This window comes from Physeter macrocephalus, chromosome 14 (genome assembly GCF_002837175.3).
Source record: "Physeter macrocephalus isolate SW-GA chromosome 14, ASM283717v5, whole genome shotgun sequence".
NCBI lineage: Eukaryota > Metazoa > Chordata > Mammalia > Artiodactyla > Physeteridae > Physeter > Physeter macrocephalus.
Genome location: NC_041227.1, coordinates 41584503 through 41608870, shown reverse-complemented (window position 1 = coordinate 41608870; position 24368 = coordinate 41584503). Strand labels below are relative to the sequence as shown.

At 46.3% G+C, this 24368-nt stretch overlaps 1 protein-coding gene across 1 annotated transcript in view; it reads left to right on the top strand.

Moving 5' to 3' along the window:
* The window catches only part of NAPB (NSF attachment protein beta), a 23152-nt gene extending 461 nt beyond the window's left edge, over positions 1-22691 (top strand). The window contains exons 2-5 of the mRNA XM_028498004.1: positions 15701-15780; positions 20688-20804; positions 22356-22402; positions 22494-22691. Coding sequence (XP_028353805.1) covers positions 15701-15780; positions 20688-20804; positions 22356-22402; positions 22494-22691 — 442 coding nt within the window. The remainder of the gene's footprint in view (positions 1-15700; positions 15781-20687; positions 20805-22355; positions 22403-22493) is intronic.
* The last annotated feature ends 1677 nt before the right edge of the window (positions 22692-24368 follow it).

The following is a 24368-nucleotide window of genomic DNA, read 5'->3' as shown; positions in this document are numbered from 1 at the left end:
CTCCAGGCCCCCCCCCCCACGCTCCAGGGACCTCCTAGGACCCCCGGAGTCCCCCACCTGCCCTCCAGGGATCCCCTGGAACCCCAGGAGCCCTCCGCATGCACTCCCTAGAACCCCACGGCGCTCCAGGGACCCCCATGTGCCCTCCAGGGATCCCCTAGGATCCCCGGAGGCCCCCCCTCCGCGCGGGTGTGCGTGACCCTCCCCGCGGCGGCCACACCGGTTTGTTATTTCGCCACGAGTGAACCCACGCAGCTCGGGAGACCCGTGTGGGCGTGAGGCGCCGGAGAGCGGCGGGTCCCGGACCCCCAGCCCCAGCGCCTGGCCCGCGGTCTTTTGGGGGCGTCGGGCTGGTGGTGGGCCGCGGCAGCCGCATTCCACCACCCGGTGCCCGTGCGCCTTGCGCCAAGTACAGGTTTAATAAATATCCGTGGGAGGAATGAGTACGTTTTCTCAAACTGGTGTCTTTCCTTCACTGGAGATTGATGTGATACCCAGGGCCTCCTGTTGGATTAGGGATAACGCAACTCCTCTAAGTCTGCGTCATTTGGGAATCCCGTTCATTTCCTATAATTCTTCTGTGCTCTCCTAGGGAAGGTCTTAAATTCGGACTTCCCAAAAAGCAGAGCCTGCATTGACAGCCCTTGGAAGAATTCTGGGCGGTTGAATATGTGAATGATTCAGCTGTTTAGGATGAGAGGCAGAAAGTTCGTGGTGGTTTACTCTTTTTCCTTTTGGAAGTGAAAGGTCCTCGGCCAACACCCAGAGCATGTTTTTATTCTGAGAAGGACCGGGGGCCTGTTATTTAACTGTTGCATTATTAGACGCAGTTTTATTTCTGTACAAAATCGGTTTGGAATCCGCTAGTCTTGCTACCTTCGTTCTTTTGGTAATACTTTACCGTTGTTGATAATCTCCAGGAAATGCTCATATGCAGGTTTCATGCAGTGCACGTAGTGCAGGGTGCAAAGATGCAGAAGGGTAAGGGTTCCTGTCCTCAAAAATCTCTCGGGGCATTTATCCCAGCTGGTTTCTAAATTTCTCATGTGATGTGTGGTCTGCATTGTGGCAGTGAATTATAAATTGGTTCCCCTTTAAAAGTTATGGCAATACATAAGGAACATTGCCTAATACTTGATGCTAACACCAAACAATAGGTCCTTTCTGTGGTGGTTCACAAAACAATTACAGTTTATTTATATAAAATTTAATGTCATAGCATCTCAAGCTGGGAGGTGATCGTAAAGGCACAGCGTTTCAAGTCCAGATGTGCTTCCCTGGAAAAGAATCTGTAATTGGCAGAGGAAAAAAGCCAGAGAGCACTTGATGCTTCTCAGGGGCATGCTCCTTTCTGTGAAGAGGTGTTGCGTTATTGTTTTCGTGAAAGTAGGCCAGATCTTGAATGAGTAATCCTTAAGGGATTTTAAAAAGGCCGTTTGTCTTTTTTCTCCTTGGCTGTTGATCACCTGTTTCATTGGCAGGCTGTATAGGAAGCTTCATCCTCACCATTCACACTCAGTTTGCTTGAAAGTCATTGCATCCTAGGTCTGACCTGGATCCAGCAGGTCAGTTTATTATCCTTGCTTTGGGACCTCGGGCAAGTTCCTTAGGCCCTCTGTGCCTCAGTTTCCTCGGCTATGAAATGAGGGTAAGAGAAGTATATCTCACAGTGAGTGAGGGTTTTGTGAGTATATGCTTGTAAAACATTTAGTCATTGAAGATGGGGATTATGAAATATTAATTAGTATCTTCATCAAAATTTTCAGGCCCAGTTATTTATCAAGGAAGCAACCAGACAGATCAAGTGACATTGCCCGGATTTCGGAGCCAAAGACCTTTTGGACTGTATCATTGGTCTTGTAATGAAATAAAGTATTTGAAAGAGCTTTGCACCATGTAAGGGTTATTTATACCATGGAAGACTGTGTTTTTAGTAATACTTGGCTCCAGAAAAACTTGGGGAAGAGGGTACTCGTAGTTCTGTGAGGTTTAATAGCGTTACGTAATTCTTTGAAGTCAAAAACCAGGCCTAGTTTCTCTCTCAGTGACAGTGGGAAGACAGATTCTGTATCAGTTTCAGTTGTTCAGAATCTGATGTTACATCTAGCATCACTTGCACCTGTCATCACCCTTCTAAGCCGGGATATATGTTACTCCACCCTGCCCCCACTCCCTTAGCCTGAGAATTTTCCCATCTACTTGTTTTCCTTTATTTAAACCACAGTGTAATCTGTCTTCATGTCAGGCTCCTTAATTAACAAAACATACCTGCGTGAGTATCACCGATATCACCGAGCCCATCTGTTTAAGAGCTGACAGTGCTTTAAAGGGGGCAGGTGATGCTGTTTGGGGCTGTGGCAGCCATTACAAGGTGCTCAGTGTACTTTACTGCAGATGTTTCACACCACGGACTCATTATCTCAGCTGCAGGTTAAAACCTGTTAGACGTTGGTCCCCTCCACTCAGTGTTGATCCACCACCCACGCTAGTTTTGTGGCAATGCTGTATTCTCACTACTGTTCTGTAGCTCTTCCTTTTTTGTTGCTTTCAGTAAAATTAGATGAAAATATGCATCGTGTATTCCCGAGAAAAAGTCAGTCATGCGTTCTTCTGTGTGTAAGGCTGAGGGATGCAGCCATCACAAGAAGCCACTGTCGTGGTGGTCTGTCTTTCTGTTTGACTGCCAGTTAAACAGTTATGTGTTTTTGTAGTTGTGGAATGAAATTAAAGCTTATCCTTTTGCTGACTGAGCTTAGTATAGCAAAATTACCACCAAAAGAGTTGTGTTTTGGTCTCATTTGTTTCCAGAGATGAGCTATTGAACTTCGTAGTTAATTTCAAATTTTAATTTAGCATCTTAACTACTGGTATGATGGTTAGCTGACCTGGGTCTGACAGCAAGATAGCTTTGCATTTCTCTTGTTATAGGAGACCACACTGGGTACACTGCCCAGTGCACATGGAGAGAGTGGCTTAAGACTGACCGTGGGAAGATGTTCTGGATGGTTAATGCTTCCTTCTCGTGCTCTTGAATGTTCCCCAGTCTCAAAGCTTATAAGGAGCTGTAAATCTGGCAGTGTTGAAGTAAATTTAATGAAAGGCCCTGTAGGGTTATCTTGAAATAACTATAAGTTTATAATTTCTTAGCTAGTTGTGAAAATTGGGAATATTTCTTGAGCATTATAGGCCATTATCAGTATTCTTCACTTAGCTTTATTTTGTCAAAGATTGTGTTTAAATTTTGCCAAAATATGGTGGGAGCATGTGAAAGCATTTATAAAGCATTTAGGTCTGCCTCAGTTACAGTAGATATTCAAATGCAGATTAAACTTTAAAAAAAAAACCATTAAGCTCAGATTTACTCAGAGATAGGTAGTATAGTATAAGAAATATATATGTATATTTACTCTTTATTTCCTATGTAATAAGAAATAGAGGACTTCCCTGGTGGCACAGTGGTGAAGAATCTGCCTGCCAATGCAGGGGACACGGGTTTGGGCCCTGGTCCGGGAAGATCCCACACGCCGTGGAGCACCTAAGCCCGTGTGCCACAACTACTGAGCCTGTGCTGTGCTCTAGGGCCCTCAAGCCACAACTGAGCCCGCACACCACAGCTACTGAAGCCCACGCACCTAGAGCCCATGCTCTGCAACAAGAGAAGCCACCACAGTGAGAAGCCCACACACGCAACGAAGAGTAGCCCCCGCTCGCCGCAACTAGAGAAAGCCTGCGCGCAGCAACAAAGACCCAACACAGCCCCCAAAAAAGAAAAAAATCGAATAACCTATATATTGAATAATTATATATTATATAAGGTATATTATGTATGAACCGTAATAATATATACTGTTATATGTAAGAAGACCAAATATAGATTCTAGTTTACTAGCTTGGTGACCCTGGCCAAGTAAATCATATTCGGAGCTTCTGTTTTTTCGGCTTTTGAATGAATGGGCAGAGGGAAAGAATTTACTTGTCAGAGTTGTAAGGATTGAATGAGGTGTCAGAATGCTTATTAAGCTGCACAGAGCTATATTACTGCTACTTACAATCATTTGGTTTCCTAATTTGAGTGTCAATGTCAAGTTACAGTTTGTATATCAAGTGGTAAACTCTCACAAGATTGGCCTTTTTCTGTCTGCATTTTTGCAGTGTTCACCATATATTCTCTCATTCTTGTGAGCCCTGCGAGGTGCAGAGTCCTTTACAAGAAGTAGGGAGGACTGTGGTGGCCTGTGGCTCTAGGGTGTAAGGTCCTGGGGCGTCTGCCTTAGTTGGTGGCTTTGGCCCAGCACCTCCCGCAGCACGTGGCTATGGCAGGCGCGCGTGGACTATGGTGAATGCGGATACAGATGTTGATTTGTTTTCTTGTACTCTTTTGTCTAGTTTCAAGAGCAAAGGTAACAGAGCAGGGGAGTTCATGTCACTTTCTTCTGTTTTCTTAAATATGTGTTTGTAGTAAATCCATATATGGTAGGAAAATGCAAGTAGTACAGAAGGGTTTCAGTTGAAAAGTAAAATTTTCCCTGAGTCCTCACTCTCCTAAATCTTTCTCAGCAGAAGTAACCATTTAACTTTCTTTTTTATTCTTTTGATGGTTATTGCCATAAGTCTGAGTAATTTTAGAATACTTCTACTACCAGATTTATTAATTTTAGATAATATTTGTCGATCCTGCCACATAGCTTATGTGGCAGTGCATTTTCTCCTTCACCTCTTGGTTTTAGTTAATTCTCAATCTCCAAATATTATCTTTTATATGTAAGTAACATTTAAATTTATAATTCTACTTTTAAAATTTTTCAGATATTTCCCTATTTCTGTGAGTTATAGAGTGGCCATGAGTATCATGTCCAAACTGGGATATTTTTGAGTTGCCAAGAAAACGGGTATAACCTAGGAGTGTCCCCGCAACCAGGACAGAGGATCATCCTAGTTAAAGGCGACTCTATAATCTATTTTTATGCTTTCACTTTACATTCATTTGATTAGATGGTAAAATGCGTAAAACTTCCGTACCTTAAGAATTTTCAGTTAGTGTTGCTTGTGAGTGCACAGTAAGGAGACTTTGAAAATAGAATCTCAGAGTGTTAATCACGTCTGTATTTGGATAGAGCTTATCGTAAGTAATGGGAATTTAATTAAAATCTAACAAAGTAATAGATCAATTCTTTCTTGGGTTAAAATATGTTTTTCACAGTAAGGAAGTATCTTCCAATTCGGTTTTAATGGGTGTTTTCATTAGGGATTGAATGAGCGTGGGCCTTTTCAATAACTGTCAGGTAAGCGTGACTTTTTTTTCTTAGTTATTAGTATATTAACTAATGGATAGCCTCATATTGAACTCTGCTTGCATCCCTTGAATAACCCCTCTGGATTATAATGTATTATTTTTACTATGGGATTCTGTTTTTAAATATTTTACTTCAAATTCTTTTATTTACAATTCTTTTGTGTATAGTGTTTCTCAGATTGAAGTATTGATGTCACAGGCACTCATGTCACAGGTACTCTCATAAAAAGAATTTGTTAGTTTTTCTTTTTTCCCATGCTCTGGTCTTTGGATTTTTGAATAGAATCCTCTTACAGTGAAATCATCTTGGGCTTTTTGGTGGGTGTTTCTTTGATAACTTTCTCTTTTTTCCCTCTGGAATTTATAATGTTTAAACTTTCTATCTCTGCTGAGGTCAGTTTTGGTAAATGGTATTTTACAAGGAAATTATTCATGTCATCCAAGTTTTAAAATTTATTTGCAGAGTTGTGCAAAGTAGTCTTTTATGACTTTTAAAATGTTATTGCAGCAGTTATTTCCCTCTTTTTACTTCTTACTTATGTGTTAGTGCTTGTCCCCGTTTTGTCTTGAATCTTTTTCTTTAAACAACTGGTATTTTGACTTAGGAGTTTTACTAGTTTCCTGTTTTCTACCTTATTAATTTCTCTTTTGCCTTTGTTACTTTCTTTTGTTTTTTTCCTTTGGCTTTTTTGGGGGGTGAGGGGTGGTATTTAATTCATTATTTCTATTTTATTTATATGGATCCAAATATTCATGGATGAATTTTCCTTTAAAACTGTATTACTGTTTTAATTGCATCCCATAGATACTGATATATAGTGTTTTTATTTTAATTTGTTTCATCTTTGACCCAGGAGTTCTTTGAGGATTTTGTACCAGGTAGAAGCGCCTTTTTGTATGTTATTAATTTCTAGCTTTATTTCATTATGATCAGAGAACGTACTGAGGTTTTCTTTGCCACCTAATGTGTGATTGGTGTTCATGAGTGGTCCACGTGCCCTTAAGAAGAAGTGGGTGTTCTCTTTTCAGAGTGTGTGACTTGCTAGAGATCCCTGAGATCTGGTTACTGATTATGTTGTCTAGGTCTTTCATGTCTATACTTTTTGTCCACCTGACCTGTTTTGGACTAAAAGGGGTATATTAATATCTCCTTTTAAGAGTGTATTTCTGTCTTTTTGGATCTCTTGTAATTTTTTTTTTTTTTTTTTTTTTTTTTTTTTTTTTGCGGTATGCGGGCCTCTCACTGTTGTGGCCTCTCCCCTTGCGGGGCACAGGCTCCAGATGCGCAGGCTCAGCGGCCATGGCTCACGGACCCAGCCGCTCTGCAGCATGTGGGATCTTCCCGGACCGGGGCACGAACCCTTGTCCCCTGCATTGGCAGGCAGACTCTCAACCACTGCGCCACAAGGGAAGCCCTATTGTAATTTTTTAAATTCTTTTTTTTTATTGTAAAATACACTAACATTTACCATCTTAACCATTTTTAAGTGTAGAGTTCAGTAGTATTAAAGTACATTCATATTGTTGTGCAGCCATCACCACCATCCCATAACTCTTGTCATCTTGTAAAACTGAAACTCTATACCCATTAATAACTCCCCATTCTCTGCTCCCCCAGCCCCTGGAAACCACCGTATACTTTCTTCATGATTTCAGCTATGCTGAGTACCTCATATAAGTGGAATCATACAGTATTTGTGTTTTTGTGATTGGCCTATTTCACCTAGCATAATGTCCTCAAGATTCATCCATATTGTAGCGTATTTCAGAATTTCTTTCCTTTATAAGACTGAATAATCTATCGTATGTATATATCACATTTTGCTAATCCATTCATTCATTAATGGACACTAGGGTTGCCTCCACATTTTAGCTATTGTGAATAATGCTGCTATGAACATGATTGTACAAATATCTCTTCAAGACCCTGTTTTTCATTCTCCCCAAAATGAAATTGCTGGATTATATGGTAATTCTACTTTTAATTTTTTGAGGAACTGCCATACTGTTTTTCCATAGTAGCTGTACCATTTTACATTCCCACCAACAGTGCACACAGGTTCTAAATTTCTGAACATGCTTGCCAGCACTTGTTATTTTCTGTTTGTTTTTTTTTTAAATAATGGCCATTCTAACGTGTGAGATGATATCTCATTGTGGCTTTGATTTGCATTTCCCTAATGATTAATGATGTTGAGCATCTTTTCATATGCCTATTGGCCATTCATATATCTTCTTTGGAGAAATGTCTATTCAAGTCCTTTGCCCATTTTTGAATTGGTTTGTTTTTTTGTTATTGTTGAGTTTTAGAAGTTCTCTTTATATTCTGGATATTAATCCCTTATCAGGTATGTGATTTGCAGATTTATTCATTGTGTTCTCTATTCTAGTCCGTTGGTCTATATGTCTTTTTTTTTTTTTTTTTTTTTTTTTTTTTGCGCTACACGGGCCTCTCACTGTTGTGGCCCCTCCCGTTGCGGAGCAGAGCCTCCAGACACGCAGGCGCAGCGGCCATGGCTCACGGGCCCAGCCGCTCTGCGGCATGTGGGATCTTCCCGGACCGGGGCACGAGCCCATGTTCCCTGCATCGGCAGGCGGACTTTCAACCACTGCGCCACCAGGGAAGCCCCTATATGTCTTTTTTAATGCTTGTACCACATTGTTTTGATTACTGTAGCTTTGTAGTAAGTTTTGAAATCAGGACGTATGAGCCCCCCAGTTTTGTTCTTCCTTCTCAAGATTATTTTGGCATTTAGTATTCCTGTAATTTCTGCTGTAGAAAGGTGGCTGCCAGGTTTTGGTACATAGATATTCACAATTCATATAATTTCATTTGAATTGTATCTTTAGCATTATGAAGTGAATTTCTTTATTTCATTTGATACTTTTGAGCCCAAATTCTACCTTGTCTGATGCCAGCAATCCCTGCTTTCTTGTTACTTGCGTTTGCCTGTTTTAGAGCTGTGTTAGGTAAGAGGATTATACCTGATGCCTGTTGCCATGTGGCCTGTGCTGCCTCACCCCAGGGAGAGGGCACCTTCCCTCCCCGTTGAGTCCAGGCGCAGTGGCCTGAGTCCAGGCAAGGTGGCCGGGACTGACTTTGAGGTAGGAAGTGAGAGCAGAAGCTGCAGGGGTCATCTGTGCTTCCATCATGAGAGGAGTACACCTGATGGGGGCCGCATTCCAGAACAGAGAGAAGACCCACAGAGAAAGAGCCAGCAGAGTCACAACCAGCACAAGGTAGAGTGAGAGAGAGAGAAGCTTTGGGAAGACTTGGGGATATTTCTTGTTGCAACAAATGTAACAAACGCAGGTTGACATATTTGGCAAACTCCCGACCAGCTCTTTATCTTGAGGCTTTCAGAATAGCTTTATTTTAATTGTGTCTGTCATATTGAGCACAGAGTTGGGTTTTGTTTGTTTAGATTTGTGAGCAAATCTAAAAATCTTCAGCGCATTTACATTACTGGTATGACTGGCATATGGATGATTTTTAATTCTGTCATTTTGTTATTTTGTTATGTACAGCTGACCCTTGAACAAGATGGTTGGAATTGCATGGGTCCACTTACATGCAGGTTTTTTTCAGTAGTAGGTACTGCAGTGCTGTCCCATCTGTGGAATGCGAGGGTGTGGGCGGGGGACTGTGTGTTTGGAGGGCTGGCTGCACCAGGGTCAGCGCACCAACCCCCCGCACTGTTCAAGGGTCAACCGTATTATGTTTTAATTGCAGTTTTTCTTCATGTGATCTCTTTGCTTTTTATTTAGGAAATTTCGTAATTTTATTTTACTGGCTACCTTTATGCCATGAATCTTTTTTAATACCCTTCGCTCGGTTTTCTTACTTAGGCATCTAGTATTTTGTCTGCCCTGGAAAAAATCCATTACCTACCTATGTGCCACCCAGAGAGGGTGTTCTACTTACCCCTTTATCCAGGGTGTGTGTGTATCGGAGAGGTTCAGTTATTCTTCCTCTGCTTACAGTGGGGTTATGTCCTGATAAACCCCTCATAAGTTGAAAATGTATTTAATACACCTAACCTACCGAACATGATAGCTTAGCCTGGACTTCCTTCAACATGCTCAGAACACCTCCATTAGCCTACAGTTGGGCAAAACAATCTAGCATAAAGCCTATTTTATAATAGTGTTGAATGTCTCTTGCTATTCATTGAATAGGTACTGCAAGTAAAAAGCAGAGCAGGCATCTGGGTCCAGAATGGTTGTGAGTGTGTCAGTGATCACATGGCTGACTGTGAGTGCAGCTGGTGTCCCTGCCAGACCCATCACAAGAGAGGGTCTACTGCATATCGCTAACTTGGGGGAGGATCAAAATTCGAAGCCTGGTTTCTCCTGAACGCTCCGCCTTCTGTCAGTGCCTTAGTGCGGCTTCTTTGATGACTAGTGTCATGGGGGTGGGCTGGGGCTTGCTGCCACTCCAGTTCTGCCTCCTCCCGTTTCCTAAGACCCTGAGTTTATTTCCACCTTCGCTTTCTTTCCCTTCACTGCCAAGCCTCCTCTCCCCCTCCCTCGCACAGAAGCACATCTTCTGGAGTCTGCCGCCTCTAGCCAGGCCACCCTTCCAGCCCTCCGGGTGCTCCAGGTCTCATACCTGCCTCCTTGACCCCACTCTGCGGCCCCTCCTTGCCGGGGTCTTGTCGTCTGTGAGCTGCTGTTGCTGGCACCCTGCTGCACCCCCTCTTGTGTCCAGGCGTCCCCTCCTGATTTCTAGCAGGGGCTGTGTCCCTAGCTCTGCTAGTTCAGGGTGTTTATTTCCCCAGCTTTATTTAAATGAAGTCTTGTTGAATTCTGTCTGCTAGTTTTGCCGTGAGTGCCGTGGTTGTATCTGCTCCTGTTGATCTGTGTGGTTCTGGAGGATGTGCTTGTATTTAGGCAGCCATCATTGCACTATGGGAATCACAATTCTGAAAGATTAAATTCAGTTTAAAAATTGAATTTTTATAAAGATTGAAATTAAATATAAAAACTTATCTTGGCCAGTCATGTTGTGTGTGTCATTTCTGAGTTTATCCAGTAATTCCTATTTTTAGCTTCCTTGTAATATTTAAGTATCTTGGTTTGTTTTACTAAAAGGTCCAATCTATACATATCTCCCCTCTTCAAGAGAGGTGACTCCCCATATCAAGTCAAAGCATTGGAACTATTACCAAATAAAGTCCAAGTAGCTTTCTTTGCTGTACCTGTTCTTGTAACTTTATTTCAGCAAGTTATGCTTAAATGCAGATACTTTTGTCAGACAGTCTTTAAATGTCTCAGATTGTTTCCTGTGTCTGAGAATCTGTGATTATTTTTTCTTACATAAATGGAAGTAAAGTGAGATGTTCTCAGAAGATGGAATCCCAGTGTCCAGGGCAAAGCACTGAGGCCATCTGTCAAGTTTGAGGCCCCTGCTTGTCCTCTGCCAGCTGCTCTGGGGGCGGTGGTCTGGGGCTTGGAGCTGTGTCTGCTCTTGGGGAGTTGCGGGGAGCCGACAGTTGCCTACGTTTGTTGGTAGGCAGTCCGACTCCAAAGCCTGCGTGCTTGCCACTACTACTCCTGTTACTGGTTTGTGAAAAAGCAGAGGACTTCAGTCAAGCAGTTACAGGCGTTTGGTATAAGAATTCAAATGAGCACTAAGAAAAGTATCTCCCAGGGGCCTCTGCATTCTACCTGCTGCAGGCGCTCTTCTTCCTCATCACGTGGAGGAAGCTGGACTGTTTACAGACATATTAAACCCAGAACTAAAATAACCCTGAAAGGGTTAAGTTTATCTAGGAAAACGCCCAAGTTTTAGAGTCTGTGGAGATTACAGATATGAAGTATCAGATGAAAGTAAATTGCTTGTTGGAGGGTAAAAAGTACAATAAATAGTTGTATATGGCTGTGATGTTGTGATATATGAAATATATATTTGTTCTCCACCCTGGGTTTCTGGCACGGAGCTGGTAAAGGCTTGTAAGACCCTGAGTGGTGTGGGTGAGAGGGGCGTCTTGTTATTCATAATAAGCCCCTTTCAACCCTACCTGGGTTATGCTAATGACGTGACTCAAGGTGGGTCCTGATGGCTTCAGGATGGGGGCTGGTTGTCAGAGGAAGCAGCCAGTGATTAGAGGGCTGGAGCTTTCAGTCCCACCCCCGAGGGGATTGAGTCAGTCACCAGGGTAGTCAGTCCCTCTGCCATGAGCCTTGTAAAAACCCTACACGACAGGGCTCAGAGAGCTTCCGGGTTGGAGACACATGGAGGTGCTGCTCCCAGGGAGAGGATGCTCCTGGGTGGAGGGGGGCTCCCGGGGAGAGGGGGACTCCGGGCGCCCTCCCGACACGCCTGCCCTGTGCCTCTCTCCCGTTTTGCTGTTTCTCAGCTGTGTCCTTGATAAGAAACCAGTGATAGGAATGTGTTTCTCTGAGTTCTGTGAATCCTTCCAGCAAAATATCGAATTTGAGGAGGAGGTTGTGGGAACCCCTGATGTGTAGCCGGTCGGTCAGGAGAAGCGGGGGCCCAGCGCTTGCAACGGGCATCTGAAGTGCGGGCGCTCAACCTGTGGGGTCTGTGCGGAACTGAATTGAATTGCAGGACGTCCCGCTGGTGGCCGCAGGGAATTGGAGAGTTGCTTGGCATAAAGAACCCACGTTTGGTGTCAGAAGTGTCGTGAATAGAGAAACTGTTTCCTTTAATGGTAGAGGTATTTTAAACAGACTTTGAATTTTTCACTTCTTTTCGGGATGCTTTCTGTATTTGCTTGTTGTTTTGAGGGACATGTGGGAAAACTTGCAAATCTGTGATGGGGGCTGTTTCTGCCACGCAGACGCTGGGTCTTCAGCCTCGTGATTGAGGCCTGTGAGCCAGGCCCTGTGCTGGACCCTGTCCCGGCATCAGCCTGGTGGCTGGAGTGGTGTCACTGGTGAACGAGGAGGAGGAGCCTCTCCCAGGCCCGGGAAACTCAAGTGATCCCTGTGTTCAGTCTTCCGCACGGTTTGACAGTGCTTCAGGGTGTTCTGATGACGAAGCTGAGTTTTGTCTCTAGTCCTGCTTTGGCACCCTCACAGCTCTGTGATTGTCACGCGGTAGGACACTTCTGCTCCAGATCTCGTGGGTTAAGAGCAGCGTTCTTTCCGCCTCAGCAGTTGCCCCGCTTCTCTGGGGCATATCTCTTGGTGTGTGTCGTTGGTCCCCACGGCTCTTGATTTGGTGTCTCTGGCCCCCACCTGCGCACGTGCTCAGCTGCAGTTTCCCGCTGCTCCCAGGTAGCTCTCACTCACCATGAGGAAAATTCAGGACTTCGGATGAGTAGAGGATTAATAGGCTGGTCTGCATGTAGATGTCATTGGAGCTCTTTGGAATAATGGGCTGTGATTTTTCCCAGGCTGATTTTTTTTCCTCCTAAACATTAAACCGGGAACAGGTAGGGGCCAGGGGGAGGTAGTTAAGAGAGGCAGGGGCTTGCAGGCAGGCTCGGGCCCAGCTCTGCTGCTCCTGGGGGCTGGGGGAGGCGTGTGACTCTCACCCCATCTCCTTGGAACCTGGGGTGGGGATGTTAGACACTCTCAGACTTCTCCAGCACTGAAGTTAAATAGTCTTCTTGGAATTCTGACCTCCTCCTGGGTAAGGACTTTGTTTTCTTAGTGATTTCTGGCAGGTCAGTGCCATGTACTGTACTATATCACTTTATAATGTAGACTCCCTCAATGAAACTTGTTTCTGTTTTTGAGGATCTTCTACCTCACTTATAGGGGCTCTGGGTAACGATCAGTTGAATTATTTGAATGTGAATTCTGAATATTTGTCCTTAAAACTTATAAAAATCAACGTTCATGGGTGTAGAACACAGTAGGCATTTGGAGTGACTTAAAAGTGTATTTTTTACATGAATTCTTTAAGTTATGTCTGTTTATGACACATGAGTTCTCTGGTGCTTTTAACATGAGAATTTTTCTGGTGATTCTGTTTTAAGAGAGGTGAGGCAGGTTTCATTCATTATTTTTAAAAACATCTGAACCTGTTATCAGGTGTCAGCTCCACCACTGACCTTGGCTGGATGACCTTGGGCAAGCCAATGACCTCCAGGTACAGTTTTTTCTTCTGTAACGTGGAGATCTTTTGTGGTCGTTGTAATAATGAAGATGACGTAAGGCGTGTGGAAATATGCAGCATAAAACCTAGCATAATGTAGATGTTCTATTATTCCTAGCTGAACCGGCTTCTGAAAATAATAAGATAAAGTACATTTTAATTAAGCTAGTTTATTTGGAAACCTTTAATAAGAACGATTGCAGTGGACTTCCCTGGTGGCATAGTGGTTAAGAATCTGCCTGCCAGTGCAGGGGACACGGATTTGAGCCCTGGTCCGGGAAGATCCCACGTGCTGCAGAGCAACTAAGCCCATGAGCCACAACTACTGAGCCTGCGCTCTAGAGCCCGTGAACCACAACTACTGAGCCCACGTGCCACAACTACTGCAGCCCACATGCCTAGAGCCTGTGCTCTGCAACAAGAGAAGCCACCGCAATGAGAAGCCTGCGCACCGCAACGAAGAGTAGCCCCTGCTCGCCACAACTAGAGAAAGCCTACGAGTAGCAACGAAGACCCAACGCAGCCAAAAATAAATTAAAAAAAAATGATTGCACTATAATCACAGTTCAGGATTCCTGGTACATGTTAGAAAAGTAAGACACAGAAAGTGGCAAGCCTTTGTTAGCTTCAAGGAGCTGTGGCTAAGATTGGAAGCTTTCTCAAGTTTGGAATTTTCCATTGGGATAATTAGCTTTTTTTTTTTAATGTAGCTGTGAAGTAGAGAGAAAGGAACGTGAAGGTGTGAGTGAGAGAAGGCTTTGCCTATTCTGACGCTTCATTTTTGGTGTGGTTTGTTGCCATCCTATCATTGGCTGTGTGACATAGCTTCCAAAGGGGTTTTTTTTAGAGGGGAGGGGAACAGCTTTATTGAGATATAATTCACATACCATACAATTCACCCGTTTAAAGTGCCCAGTTGAGTAGCTTTAAGCATATTCACCAAGCTTTGCAGCTATCACAACAAGCAGTTTTAGAACATTTTCATCACCCCAGAAAGAAACTCTGTGCCCTCCCCCCTCATTTTTCTCTAGCACTTCCAGTTCTAGGCAACCACCAGTCTACTTTCTGTCTTTGTAGATTGGCCTGTTGTAGACCTTTCATGTGAATGGTGTGCTTCTCTGGGACTGGCTCTTCACTTCACATGATGTTTTTTGAAGGCTTGTCTACCTTGTAGTATGATCAGTACTTCATTCCTTTTTATTGTCTGATCTCCTCCATTGTGTGTGTACCTCCTTTATCATTTGATGGACGTTTGGGTTGTTTCCATTTTTGTCTGTCATGAATAATGCTGCTGTGAACATTTGTGTACAAGTTTTTGTGTGGACTCATGCTTTCATTTCTCTTGGGTATGTACCTAGGAGTAGAATTTCTGGGTCATATAATAACTGTTCAACCTTTTGAGCAGCTGCCAAACTGTTATCCAAAGTGGCTTTTTATACACTTTGCCACTTGTACCGGCAGTATATGAGGGTTCCAGTTTCCATACATCCTCCCTAACATTTGTTAGATCTGTCTTTTGATTCTAGCCAGCTTAGTGAGAGTGAAGTGAGATCTCGTTTGTGGTTTGATTTGCATTTCTCTGATGGCTAATGATGTTGAGTATCATTCATTTATTCACTCATTCATTCATTTATATTTTTGGCTGCGTTGAGTCTTCGTTGCCACGTGCTGGCTTTCTCTAGTTGAGGCGAGCGGGGGCTACTCTTTGTTGTGGTGCGCGGTCTTCTCATCGCGGTGGCTTCTCTTGTTGTGGAGCATGGGCTCTAGAGCGCAGGCTCAGTAGTTGTGGCGCATAGGCTTAGTTTTTCTGAGGCATGTGGGATCTTCCCGGACCAGGGCTTGAGCCCTTGTCCCCTGCATTGGCAGGTGGATTCTTAACCACTGGGCCACCAGGGAAGCCCTGGGTTTTGTTTTTACTTTTAAGTCTGAATAAACATAGTGCTGAACTCTTTGATGTTACAAGTGTCAAGATGTCTTTATCCTAATTTCCTTTGAAAAATGTACTTCTCATTTCTCAGAATGAGTAAAACTTCAGTTTTCATGCATGGAAAAGACTCTGGTTGAGGGTGTCAGCCCTGGGTCCTGCCACATCTGTATTTGAGTCTCAGTTCTGTGGTATCCTTGCTGTGTGGCTACTTTCTTATGCCTCAGTTTCCTTATCTGGACAACAGGGATAATTAGAGTAACTCCTTTGAACAGCTATTAAGGTTCTCTAATGCTGGTCTGGCACATAGTAAGTGCTCATTAAGTGTTTATTATTTGAGGGAGGAGGGGAGGATTAGGGATGTGGATGGTTGTTATAGTAAAACTTAACCTCATTTTTAAATTTTTCTCAGAGGAAACACAAGAATAGAAGAAGCTTGTGAAATGTATACCAGAGCTGCAAATATGTTCAAGATGGCTAAGAATTGGAGTGGTATGTATAAAGTTTTTGTTTGTTTGCTTTTTAGGCAAATAACTTTAAAATCACTTTGAAGGAGGAAATGACTGTCTGCCTTCCCCTTAGAAAAACTACTGCTGTGGACCGGGAGAGGGGGGCTTTGATCCAAGGGAACAAAGCTTGAAATCCTGGCTGAAGTTTAAGCATAGAGGCCATGTCTGTTTTAGTGTCTGTAAACCACTTCATACAGTGGGCATGTGGTGATTAAAAAGACTTGAAGTTACTTGGATTTAAGAATAGTAATCTTTGCTTAATTAAATTAAATTAAATTATTAATGTGCTTAAATAAATTCAGTACTACAAGGAATGAAAGTTGCAGTAAAACTTATTGAAAACAAGTAGGATAAACAGGAGAGTCTGCTTTTGTTTACCTAAACCTTGGTGGAGAATTTCTAACCATTCCTTACTCTGATAACTGGTTGTGGTCCACTGAGGAATGCAGCAGTGGGAGGTGTTATTTCTATAAACCCTGACAGACTTGTCAGTTTCTAACATAATGCTTTCTACCGGGGGAAATTACACAAAATAAAATCAGAATTCTTTTCGTTGTTCTGAGAGGGGATGGCTCTTTCTAACACTGATTTGAGAAACAAATTTATCCTCTACCCCTGGAGAAAGAAGTTCTGTGCTGGGGTTCTTCCGTAGTGCAGGTGGAGACAGCCTTTGACGGGGCAGGACGTGGGTCTCCAGCCCCCTCGCACCTGCGGATGACCTGAGGCAGGGCCTTGCCCTCTCTTAAATGTGTTTCCCTGTGTGCTTTCCCAGCTTGATCGAGATGTCAGTGACACATCGCATCATGTAAGTGTGAGGTGTGCGGTGTGACGGTTTTCCCCCTTGCTTCTAAGGCTGACGCTTCAAAATCATTTCAGCGAAGAAAATGCTGTTGAACTAGATGACCCTAAAAGGTCTTTTCTGGCTGTAAAATTCTTTTTATAGGTTTAGTTGTAGGTTTAAAAGGTATGTTCTGTTTCCAGAGTGCATTTATACCTGAATTATAATGTATTTTTAAATGGAGGAGAAAAGAGTATGAGCATTCACATCTTTTGTTTGGTTCAGCTCCTGTAATCATATGGAAAAAGTCATCTTATCTAAAAAGACCCTGTATTTATTTTATCTGGTGACCAGATGTTCTGAACTTTGGAAATTCCTTTCAGAGGGGCATTACCGGTTATGTAACCGAGGGGGACGTGTGTGCACTCCCCACCCCGACCCCAGTGATCTCTTGCCTGGACTGTTACCTCCCTGCTCCTTTACTTTCCTAGTGTGTTTTAATGAAGAAAACAAAGCTATCCCATTAAATATTAAGTCAGGTCATGTTATTTCAAATCAGAGCTACCGTCCTTCATGGTGCCCTTCAGGATCTACTCGATCTCCCATCCCCTCCCGACTCTGGATGCTTCTCCTGCCCACCCCTCCTTCCCCGGGTCTTTCCTCTGAGCCTCTGCCTGTGCTGTGCCCTCTCTCTGGCATTCTCTTCCCTACAGTAGGGCGTGGTCAGTCCCTGTTTTTTCCAGGTCCTCCTACAAATGTCATCTTCGTCTTAGTGAGGTCTTTCCTGGCCGTCGCTTTTAAAGATAGCAGTCCTCTCTTCTGGGAAGCCCCGTTCCCTTTTCTCCGATGCCCTTACCACCATATAGCAAGAATAAATGAAGTACATTTGTTCATTTGTGTTGTCTGTGCTTATTATGTGCTGTCCCGCACTAGAACATAAACCTTAGAAAGCTAGGGTGTTTCTGGGCTTTATCCGTGATCTACTTACAGGCCCTGGACCAGTATGTGCAACACGATAGATACTCAGCATGTTTGTGTAGTGAATTAATAAGTATTAGGTTCTTTGAATTTGGGACTAACAGATACACACCACTATATATAAAATAGATAAACAACAAGGACCTATTGTATAGCACAGGAAACTATACTCAATCTTTTGTAATAACCTGTAATGGAAAAGAATCTGAAAATGAATAGATATGTATATAACTGAAACACTTTGCTGTATACCTGAAACTAACACAGCATTTTAAATCAACTCTACTTCAATTTTAAAAATGGTTAAAAAATGAAATAAGAAACTGAAAAAAAATCAGGTTCTTTGAAATTACTTCCATGTCCTAGTGGTGGTGATCATGACACCACTGCATTTGTTTATAGTGTTAGAAGTTCTTTTATAAACTAATTCATCTGCTACTCCAATTTTGAGAGGTCATCCTGGCAGGTATTAGATGTTTACAGTTGAGAAAATTGGGCCTGAGAAAGTGTGTAACTTTGTCTTTAAAGGAGCATGTATTAAACCACTTCCAAGTTTGCAGAGATGGAGCTGGCGTTTGTTAGCGGTGGTGGGAGTGAGTGCTCAGACTGAAAAAGTGAGCCAGCACCTAGTTTTGGAAGGTGGGAGCGTGAAATTATAAAATCAAAGCTCTTAATATTGTCTGGGGAGGAGTTCCCGGTGGTGCAGTGGTTAAGAATCCGCCTGCCAGTGCAGGGGACACGGGTTCGAGCCCTGGTCTGGGAAGTTTCCCACATACCGCAGAGCAGCTGAGCCCGTGCGCCACAACTCCTGAGCCTGCATGCCACAACTACTGAAGCTCGCATGCCTAGAGCCCGTGCTCCCCAACAAAGAGAAGCCACCACAACGAGAAGCCCGCGCACCGCAACGAAGAGTAGCCCCTGCTCACCGCAACTAGAGAAGAGCCCGCGTGCAGCAACAAAGACCCAACGCAGCCAAAAAAGTTTTGGAAGGTGGGAGCGTGAAATTATAAAATCAAAGCTCTTAATATTGTCTGGGGAGGAGTTCCCGGTGGTGCAGTGGTTAAGAATCCGCCTGCCAGTGCAGGGGACACGGGTTCGAGCCCTGGTCTGGGAAGTTTCCCACATACCGCAGAGCAGCTGAGCCCGTGCGCCACAACTCCTGAGCCTGCATGCCACAACTACTGAAGCTCGCATGCCTAGAGCCGGTGCTCCCCAACAAAGAGAAGCCACCACAACGAGAAGCCCGCGCACCGCAACGAAGAGTAGCCCCTGCTCACCGCAACTAGAGAAGAGCCCGCGTGCAGCAACAAAGACCCAACGCAGCCAAAAAATCAATCAATTTATTAAAAGAAAAAAAATCATCCGGGGAAGTGGAGCCAACACGGCAGAGCCTGCATGCAGTGTTGTTACCCTCAGCCAGGGAAGGATGGACCACAATTGGTTCTGGGATGGCCGGCACAAATAAACTGTCAAAAATTAAATTATTGGTGGGAGAGGGAGGATTCGGTTGTAAAAGAAACGATGACATTTAAACAGCGAAGCACAGGTGTTCTCTAAGGACAGATTTACGTGTGATAATGACAGTGGCCAATACGCGTGCACGTGCCTGGGGCCAGGCCGTTCTGAGAGTTTTGCCTAGAAGGTCCAAGTGATCGCTACACGCTTCTGAGGCCGAGTCCATCAGAGCCACTCTTTGGCCACTACGTTCCTAAGCTGCCACCAGGAAGTTCACAGCTGCCCGGAGGACCTGGGTGCCTGCCCACCACCCTGGCAGTGGCTTGACCCCTCCTCTGGGCCTCTGGGTTCGCCGTCCACCAAGGTAGGGGTCAAGGCCTGGCGGGCAGGCTTCTGCAGTCCCAGCTCCAGCCGCAGGCCAGTGTCTGCTTGGACTGGCAGGGCCCAGGCCACGCTGGTGGGTAAATATTTTCAGAAGTGCCTGGGCGCTCTTTTATCTTGCACAGAGCAAGACTTGAATCTGGGCAGGCCGGCTCAGGGGTTTGTGCTGCCTCTTCTCCCTTGGGTGAAGGTCCAGAAACCCCAGTGGGAATTATGTAGTTTCCTCTGGGAGCGTGGTTGGGACACGGAGAGCCACTGAAGCTTCAGTGGAATTGACTGTTCTGTTTCCGAAAAGAAATTTAAAGTAAATGTTTAATACTATCAGGGTTCTTAGGCGTCTGTCACTATTTTTTATACTTTTCTGAATGTCTTTGAAACGTTTATGACTGAAAATTTTTTTTAAGTACCAGGAGGTTTTGTGATACTCTTGGTCGTGCCTTTCCTAATGGGGCGAGCTCTTCCTCCATCCCTGCTAGTCCTGACTTCCGACTCCAGACCCTCACGAGCTGCCCCCAGTCCTGATTCTCCCCTGTGCTTGAGGACCCCGTGGTGAAGTGGGTTCATCCTCGTCCAGGTCCCACGCTGACCTTCACAGCCTCCTGGGAGGGCCTGACCTCTTCCGCCCCAGCCCGGTCCTTCCTCCTCCGTTCCTCCATTTCAGCCCCACCAGAAGCCACGTTTCCTGATCCAGAACCTTTTCTGGAAAAGCTGAGTGCGTGAACCTCTCACGCTGTGCCCCCGGGCAGCACCCGTGTGACTGCGGGGAAGTGTGCCAGTTCCACACCAAGTGGGACATGCACAGTTCAACCTCATGGGTCTCTGTCAGACTTCGTCATAAGCTTAGGAAAGAGCTTTGACTTTCGAAATTACGGGCCTCGTCTTCGCTCCTGGAGAGTGTGCTCTATCTGGGAGCCTTTGTCGCTCTTTCTCCGGTGATGCCAGCTGAGCCAGTGGACACAGAGAGATGGGTGGTGCGCGTCAGCGCCTGCGGGCCCTCCCGGCCTCACGCCTCCGTGGAGACGCCCTTTTGGCGCGGGGCCTGTGCTGGGGATAGAGCTGAACACCCACCGCCGGGCGGTCAGTGTGGGAGGAGGCCTGGGGCTGAGAGGAGCCCTTGTTGCTGTCCCCCTGGGTCCTGGGCGTCTTTGTGGCCACCCGGGGTGCGCTGGGTCACAGGCACGTGTGCTGCTGTCAGGAATGGGGCCTTCCCCAGGCAGGCGTGGGCCTGGCTCCTGGAGCAGGGCCGCTCTGCAGGGTGCTTGCTCCTCTGTGTTAACTTAGTCATTTGTCTTTTTCAGCTGCAGGAAATGCGTTTTGTCAGGCAGCCAAGCTCCATATGCAGCTGCAGAGCAAACACGACTCCGCCACCAGCTTTGTGGATGCTGGGAACGCCTACAAGAAGGCAGACCCCCAAGGTGAGCCGCGCGCTGTCCCGTGCCCGCCGGACCTCCCGCAGGTTGTGCTGCGAGAGCGAGATGCTCGCGCTTCAGGACGGTGGAGATTTGGGGATTTTTAACTGCAATCATCTGAAGCTTTTATGAGGAGAAAATCTGGTAAATTTATCCAGCTTAGTGCTCAACACCATTTTCTTGAACCCCATTGTGGAGTTGCATTGTGGACAGTTTTTTGGAAATTAGCGTTAATTTTATCTAAGTCTTATCTTAATTGTGTGAGTGTGTACATCGCTCACTAAAGGAAACGAGTGTTCCCTCACTCCGGAATAGTGTGTGTGGAGATCCAGTTAATGGGAGGTCGTAAAATCCTATAGTTGAAAACAGCTTATTCACACGGCATTCATGTGACTTCTTTAAAAAGTGTTTTTCAAACACTTGAGGTTTTGAGGAAAGAATGATCTTGGGTATTTGAAGAGGTGACGTTTTGCAGACGTTCTTTCTTTTTCAGTTAGAGGAGTGCACACTTAGCGATTGAAGGCCTCATCTCCTCCCTCCACACGTGCACTGGTGGCTGTGGAACCTCCCTCCTTGTTTCAGCAGCCCGTTTTAACACAGAAATCCCAGCTCTTGTGAATATTTCACACTGAAATAAGCTATTTCAAGGGCTGTGGAATAAGGATTAGCCACAGTTTATTTTCCGAAGGGGAAAAACCGGGCACAGCCTAAGTGCACGGTAGAATCACCTCACATCAGTATTTCAGAGTGTGTTGCCGGCACCGAACCCCTGGCTTCCGGGCGTCTCACTGACCTGGGAAATGTTCTCATGGCGGCTGAGGAACCACGGGGATCCGAAATCTGAAATTCACAATGTGTCAGTGCTCATAGAAATGCATCCAGAAAACACAGGGAGGAAAAGTGCATCAAATTCCTAGCCGGGGGTTTGAGCGGGTTTTGTAGGTAGCTTTTCTATTTTTCTTTATTTTTAAAGGCATAACAATCCACATTTCTTACGCAGCTTAGGGGGAAATTGCTTTTATTTTCACTAATCTGCTTATCTTTCTGATCCTTCGGTCAGGCCCTTTTGCTCTGCTGCCTCTTTAAAGCAAAAGCAGTAAACTTGGAGCCGCCACCCGCTTGCCAGCATTGTAAACGCCACCGTGTGGTGGGGAGCTGTCGGCTCACTGTTTCAGAAAATGAGTGTCGTTAGCACTCTCGTTTATTAGATTCTTTTCTTCCTATTGGTATTTGTTAGTATACCGAAAGTTGGCATCTTTTAACACTGTACAAAAAGTACTGTCTTTCCAAATTAATACATACACATGATACCAGCGAGGAGTGCGCTGCGCTTAGGTTTTAGTGGATAGATTGACAGGTGTTGATGACACTTCCGTGGACAGGCTCCCCGAGGGGCTGGACGTGTGTTTGCTTCTTGCCAACCACCCTGCCACCGCCCCGCCCCGCCCCGCCCCAGCGGGGCCCCTTAGCCGTGTGGAAGCAGCCAGGAAGACAGGCTCAGCGAACCCTCTGACTGAATGGATTTTTCGTTGTCTTTCTTGAATGCCTTCGCTTCAGAGGCTATCAACTGCTTAAATGCAGCCATCGACATTTACACAGACATGGTAAGACATGCCTTGCTTGAGCGGCCGTGGGGTGGAACCCTCGAGATAGCTCACAGTTAACCGGGATGTGACTGCTTTGTTTCCTCCCCAGGGAAGGTTCACGATCGCGGCCAAGCACCACATCACCATCGCGGAGATCTACGAGACGGAGCTGGTGGACATCGAGAAGGTGTGCGGACGGGGGGAGGCGGCGGTCAGGGTCACGTGGAGACCTCGGGCTGGGGCGGAGGGGGAGAGCCCTGCCACCTCCCCGGCTGCCTCCCTCCAACTGGGGACGGCGTCTGTGTAAGACCGAGCGCCGTGGGAAGCAGGCGCGAGTCAGGGAGGAACGGCTTGCACCGTCTGGGGCGGACGGTGAGCTCTCAGAGGTCGCCCTTCACCCCCTGCCTGCTGCTCGCGCTGGACCGTTGTCACTCTTGTCTCTCTTGCTCTCCTGTTTCACCTCTTCGCTCGGCCTCGGGAGCGCGGCCCCCGCTTGGTTCTCTGCCCCCCACCCTTGGCTGGTTCCTCCTCTCTCCCCTTGGGGCTGGGCCCTCATCTGCTCTCACTGTGCTCGCTCCCGTGGTCCTGTCTGTGTTCACGCAGCATCGCAGCTTGAAGTGTCCCGTGTATGCTGGCAACTCGCCATCCTCGTTCGCAGGAGATCAGATTGTTTCTCCGCTGCTTCCAACCTTGCAGGTGGCCTCCTGCGCCCCACGGATTGGCCCCTCACCCAGCGCCTTTCAGGCTCCCCTCTTCCTCCTCCCCCCTTGCTCTCCTGCTCCCCCTGCAGCAGCCACCCTGACCTCTGCTGACCCTCGCACAGGTGTGCTCTGCCTCAGAGTCTTTACGCTGCCTGTCCCTTTGCCCTGCGCTCTTCTCCCACACGTCAGTTGTCCTTCAGAGCTTTGCTCATTTGTACCTGTGATGAGAACTATCACAGCCACCTAGTTGAAACTGGGACCTCAGCCCTCACGGGGACACACCCAGACGCCTCCCCCACCGCAGTGGCCCCCTTACAGGCGCTGTGATGGCCTGCTCACCGTCCCTGTGTTGCGGTCTCCCTCCACTGGAGTGGTTGCCCCACGTAGCCCGAACCTTCCTGTGGTTGACTGGTGTGTCCGAGGGCCCAGGCTCTGATGAGCGAGCAGAGGATGCCCTCACTGCCACACTGCACCTGCCGGAGCAGTTGGAGTCTCGGGCGGGGAGGCCCTCTCGGTACTGCAGTCAGACGGGCCTTGTTAACGTCGCCCTTTGACTTCATGCGGATGCCCCTTGTGGTCACGCGGCTCAGAACTCTCTGGCTCGTTTCATGGACTTGGCTTTGAGCCGTTTTTGTGACACTGTGCCATGCTCTTCTGAGGCTGCCCATAGACCTTGACTACATCAGGGCCGTATGCCCCGTCTCTGTGGGGAGGTTTTCTGCAGACCCAGGAGGAGGTGATGAGCCCCAGACCTGAGCCCTCCTTTGCTCCCGGGTGCAGAGTCGATGGCAGAGCAGGAGGAGCCGAGTCTGGGTGGCTGGGGTGGGCTGCACATCTGTACTGAGCTGAACCACCTTGGGGGGTGAGCGCTGCTGGGCAGAGCGTTTCTCCAGCTGAGGCCGCTGCGTCCGCTCCTGTCCTCGGTGCTCAGTCCTCTGTCTTCTGGGGTGGTCTTGGGCAGCCTCTTTACTACATGCGTCTCCAGGAGATTCAGGGCAGATAAACGACCTGTGGCGAACTCGTTTTCCTTCTTCTTGAACAAAGTTGACAGTTTGTCATGGGAGCTTCTGCAGCCTGTCACCCACGGTGTTCCTGCCATTCTGCAGGTTGCCCATGGGCAGCACCTCCTGGCGCTTACGTGGGGCGTATCACGGTGCGTCGTAAGAACCACATCACTCGGCACATGCGTGGGGGTCAGCTCGTCTTCTTCCCTCATGTTTGGGCTCCTGTGTCTAGAAACGTCCTCACCCTCGCCTCCCTGGTGGGACTCTCCAGGTTGTGTT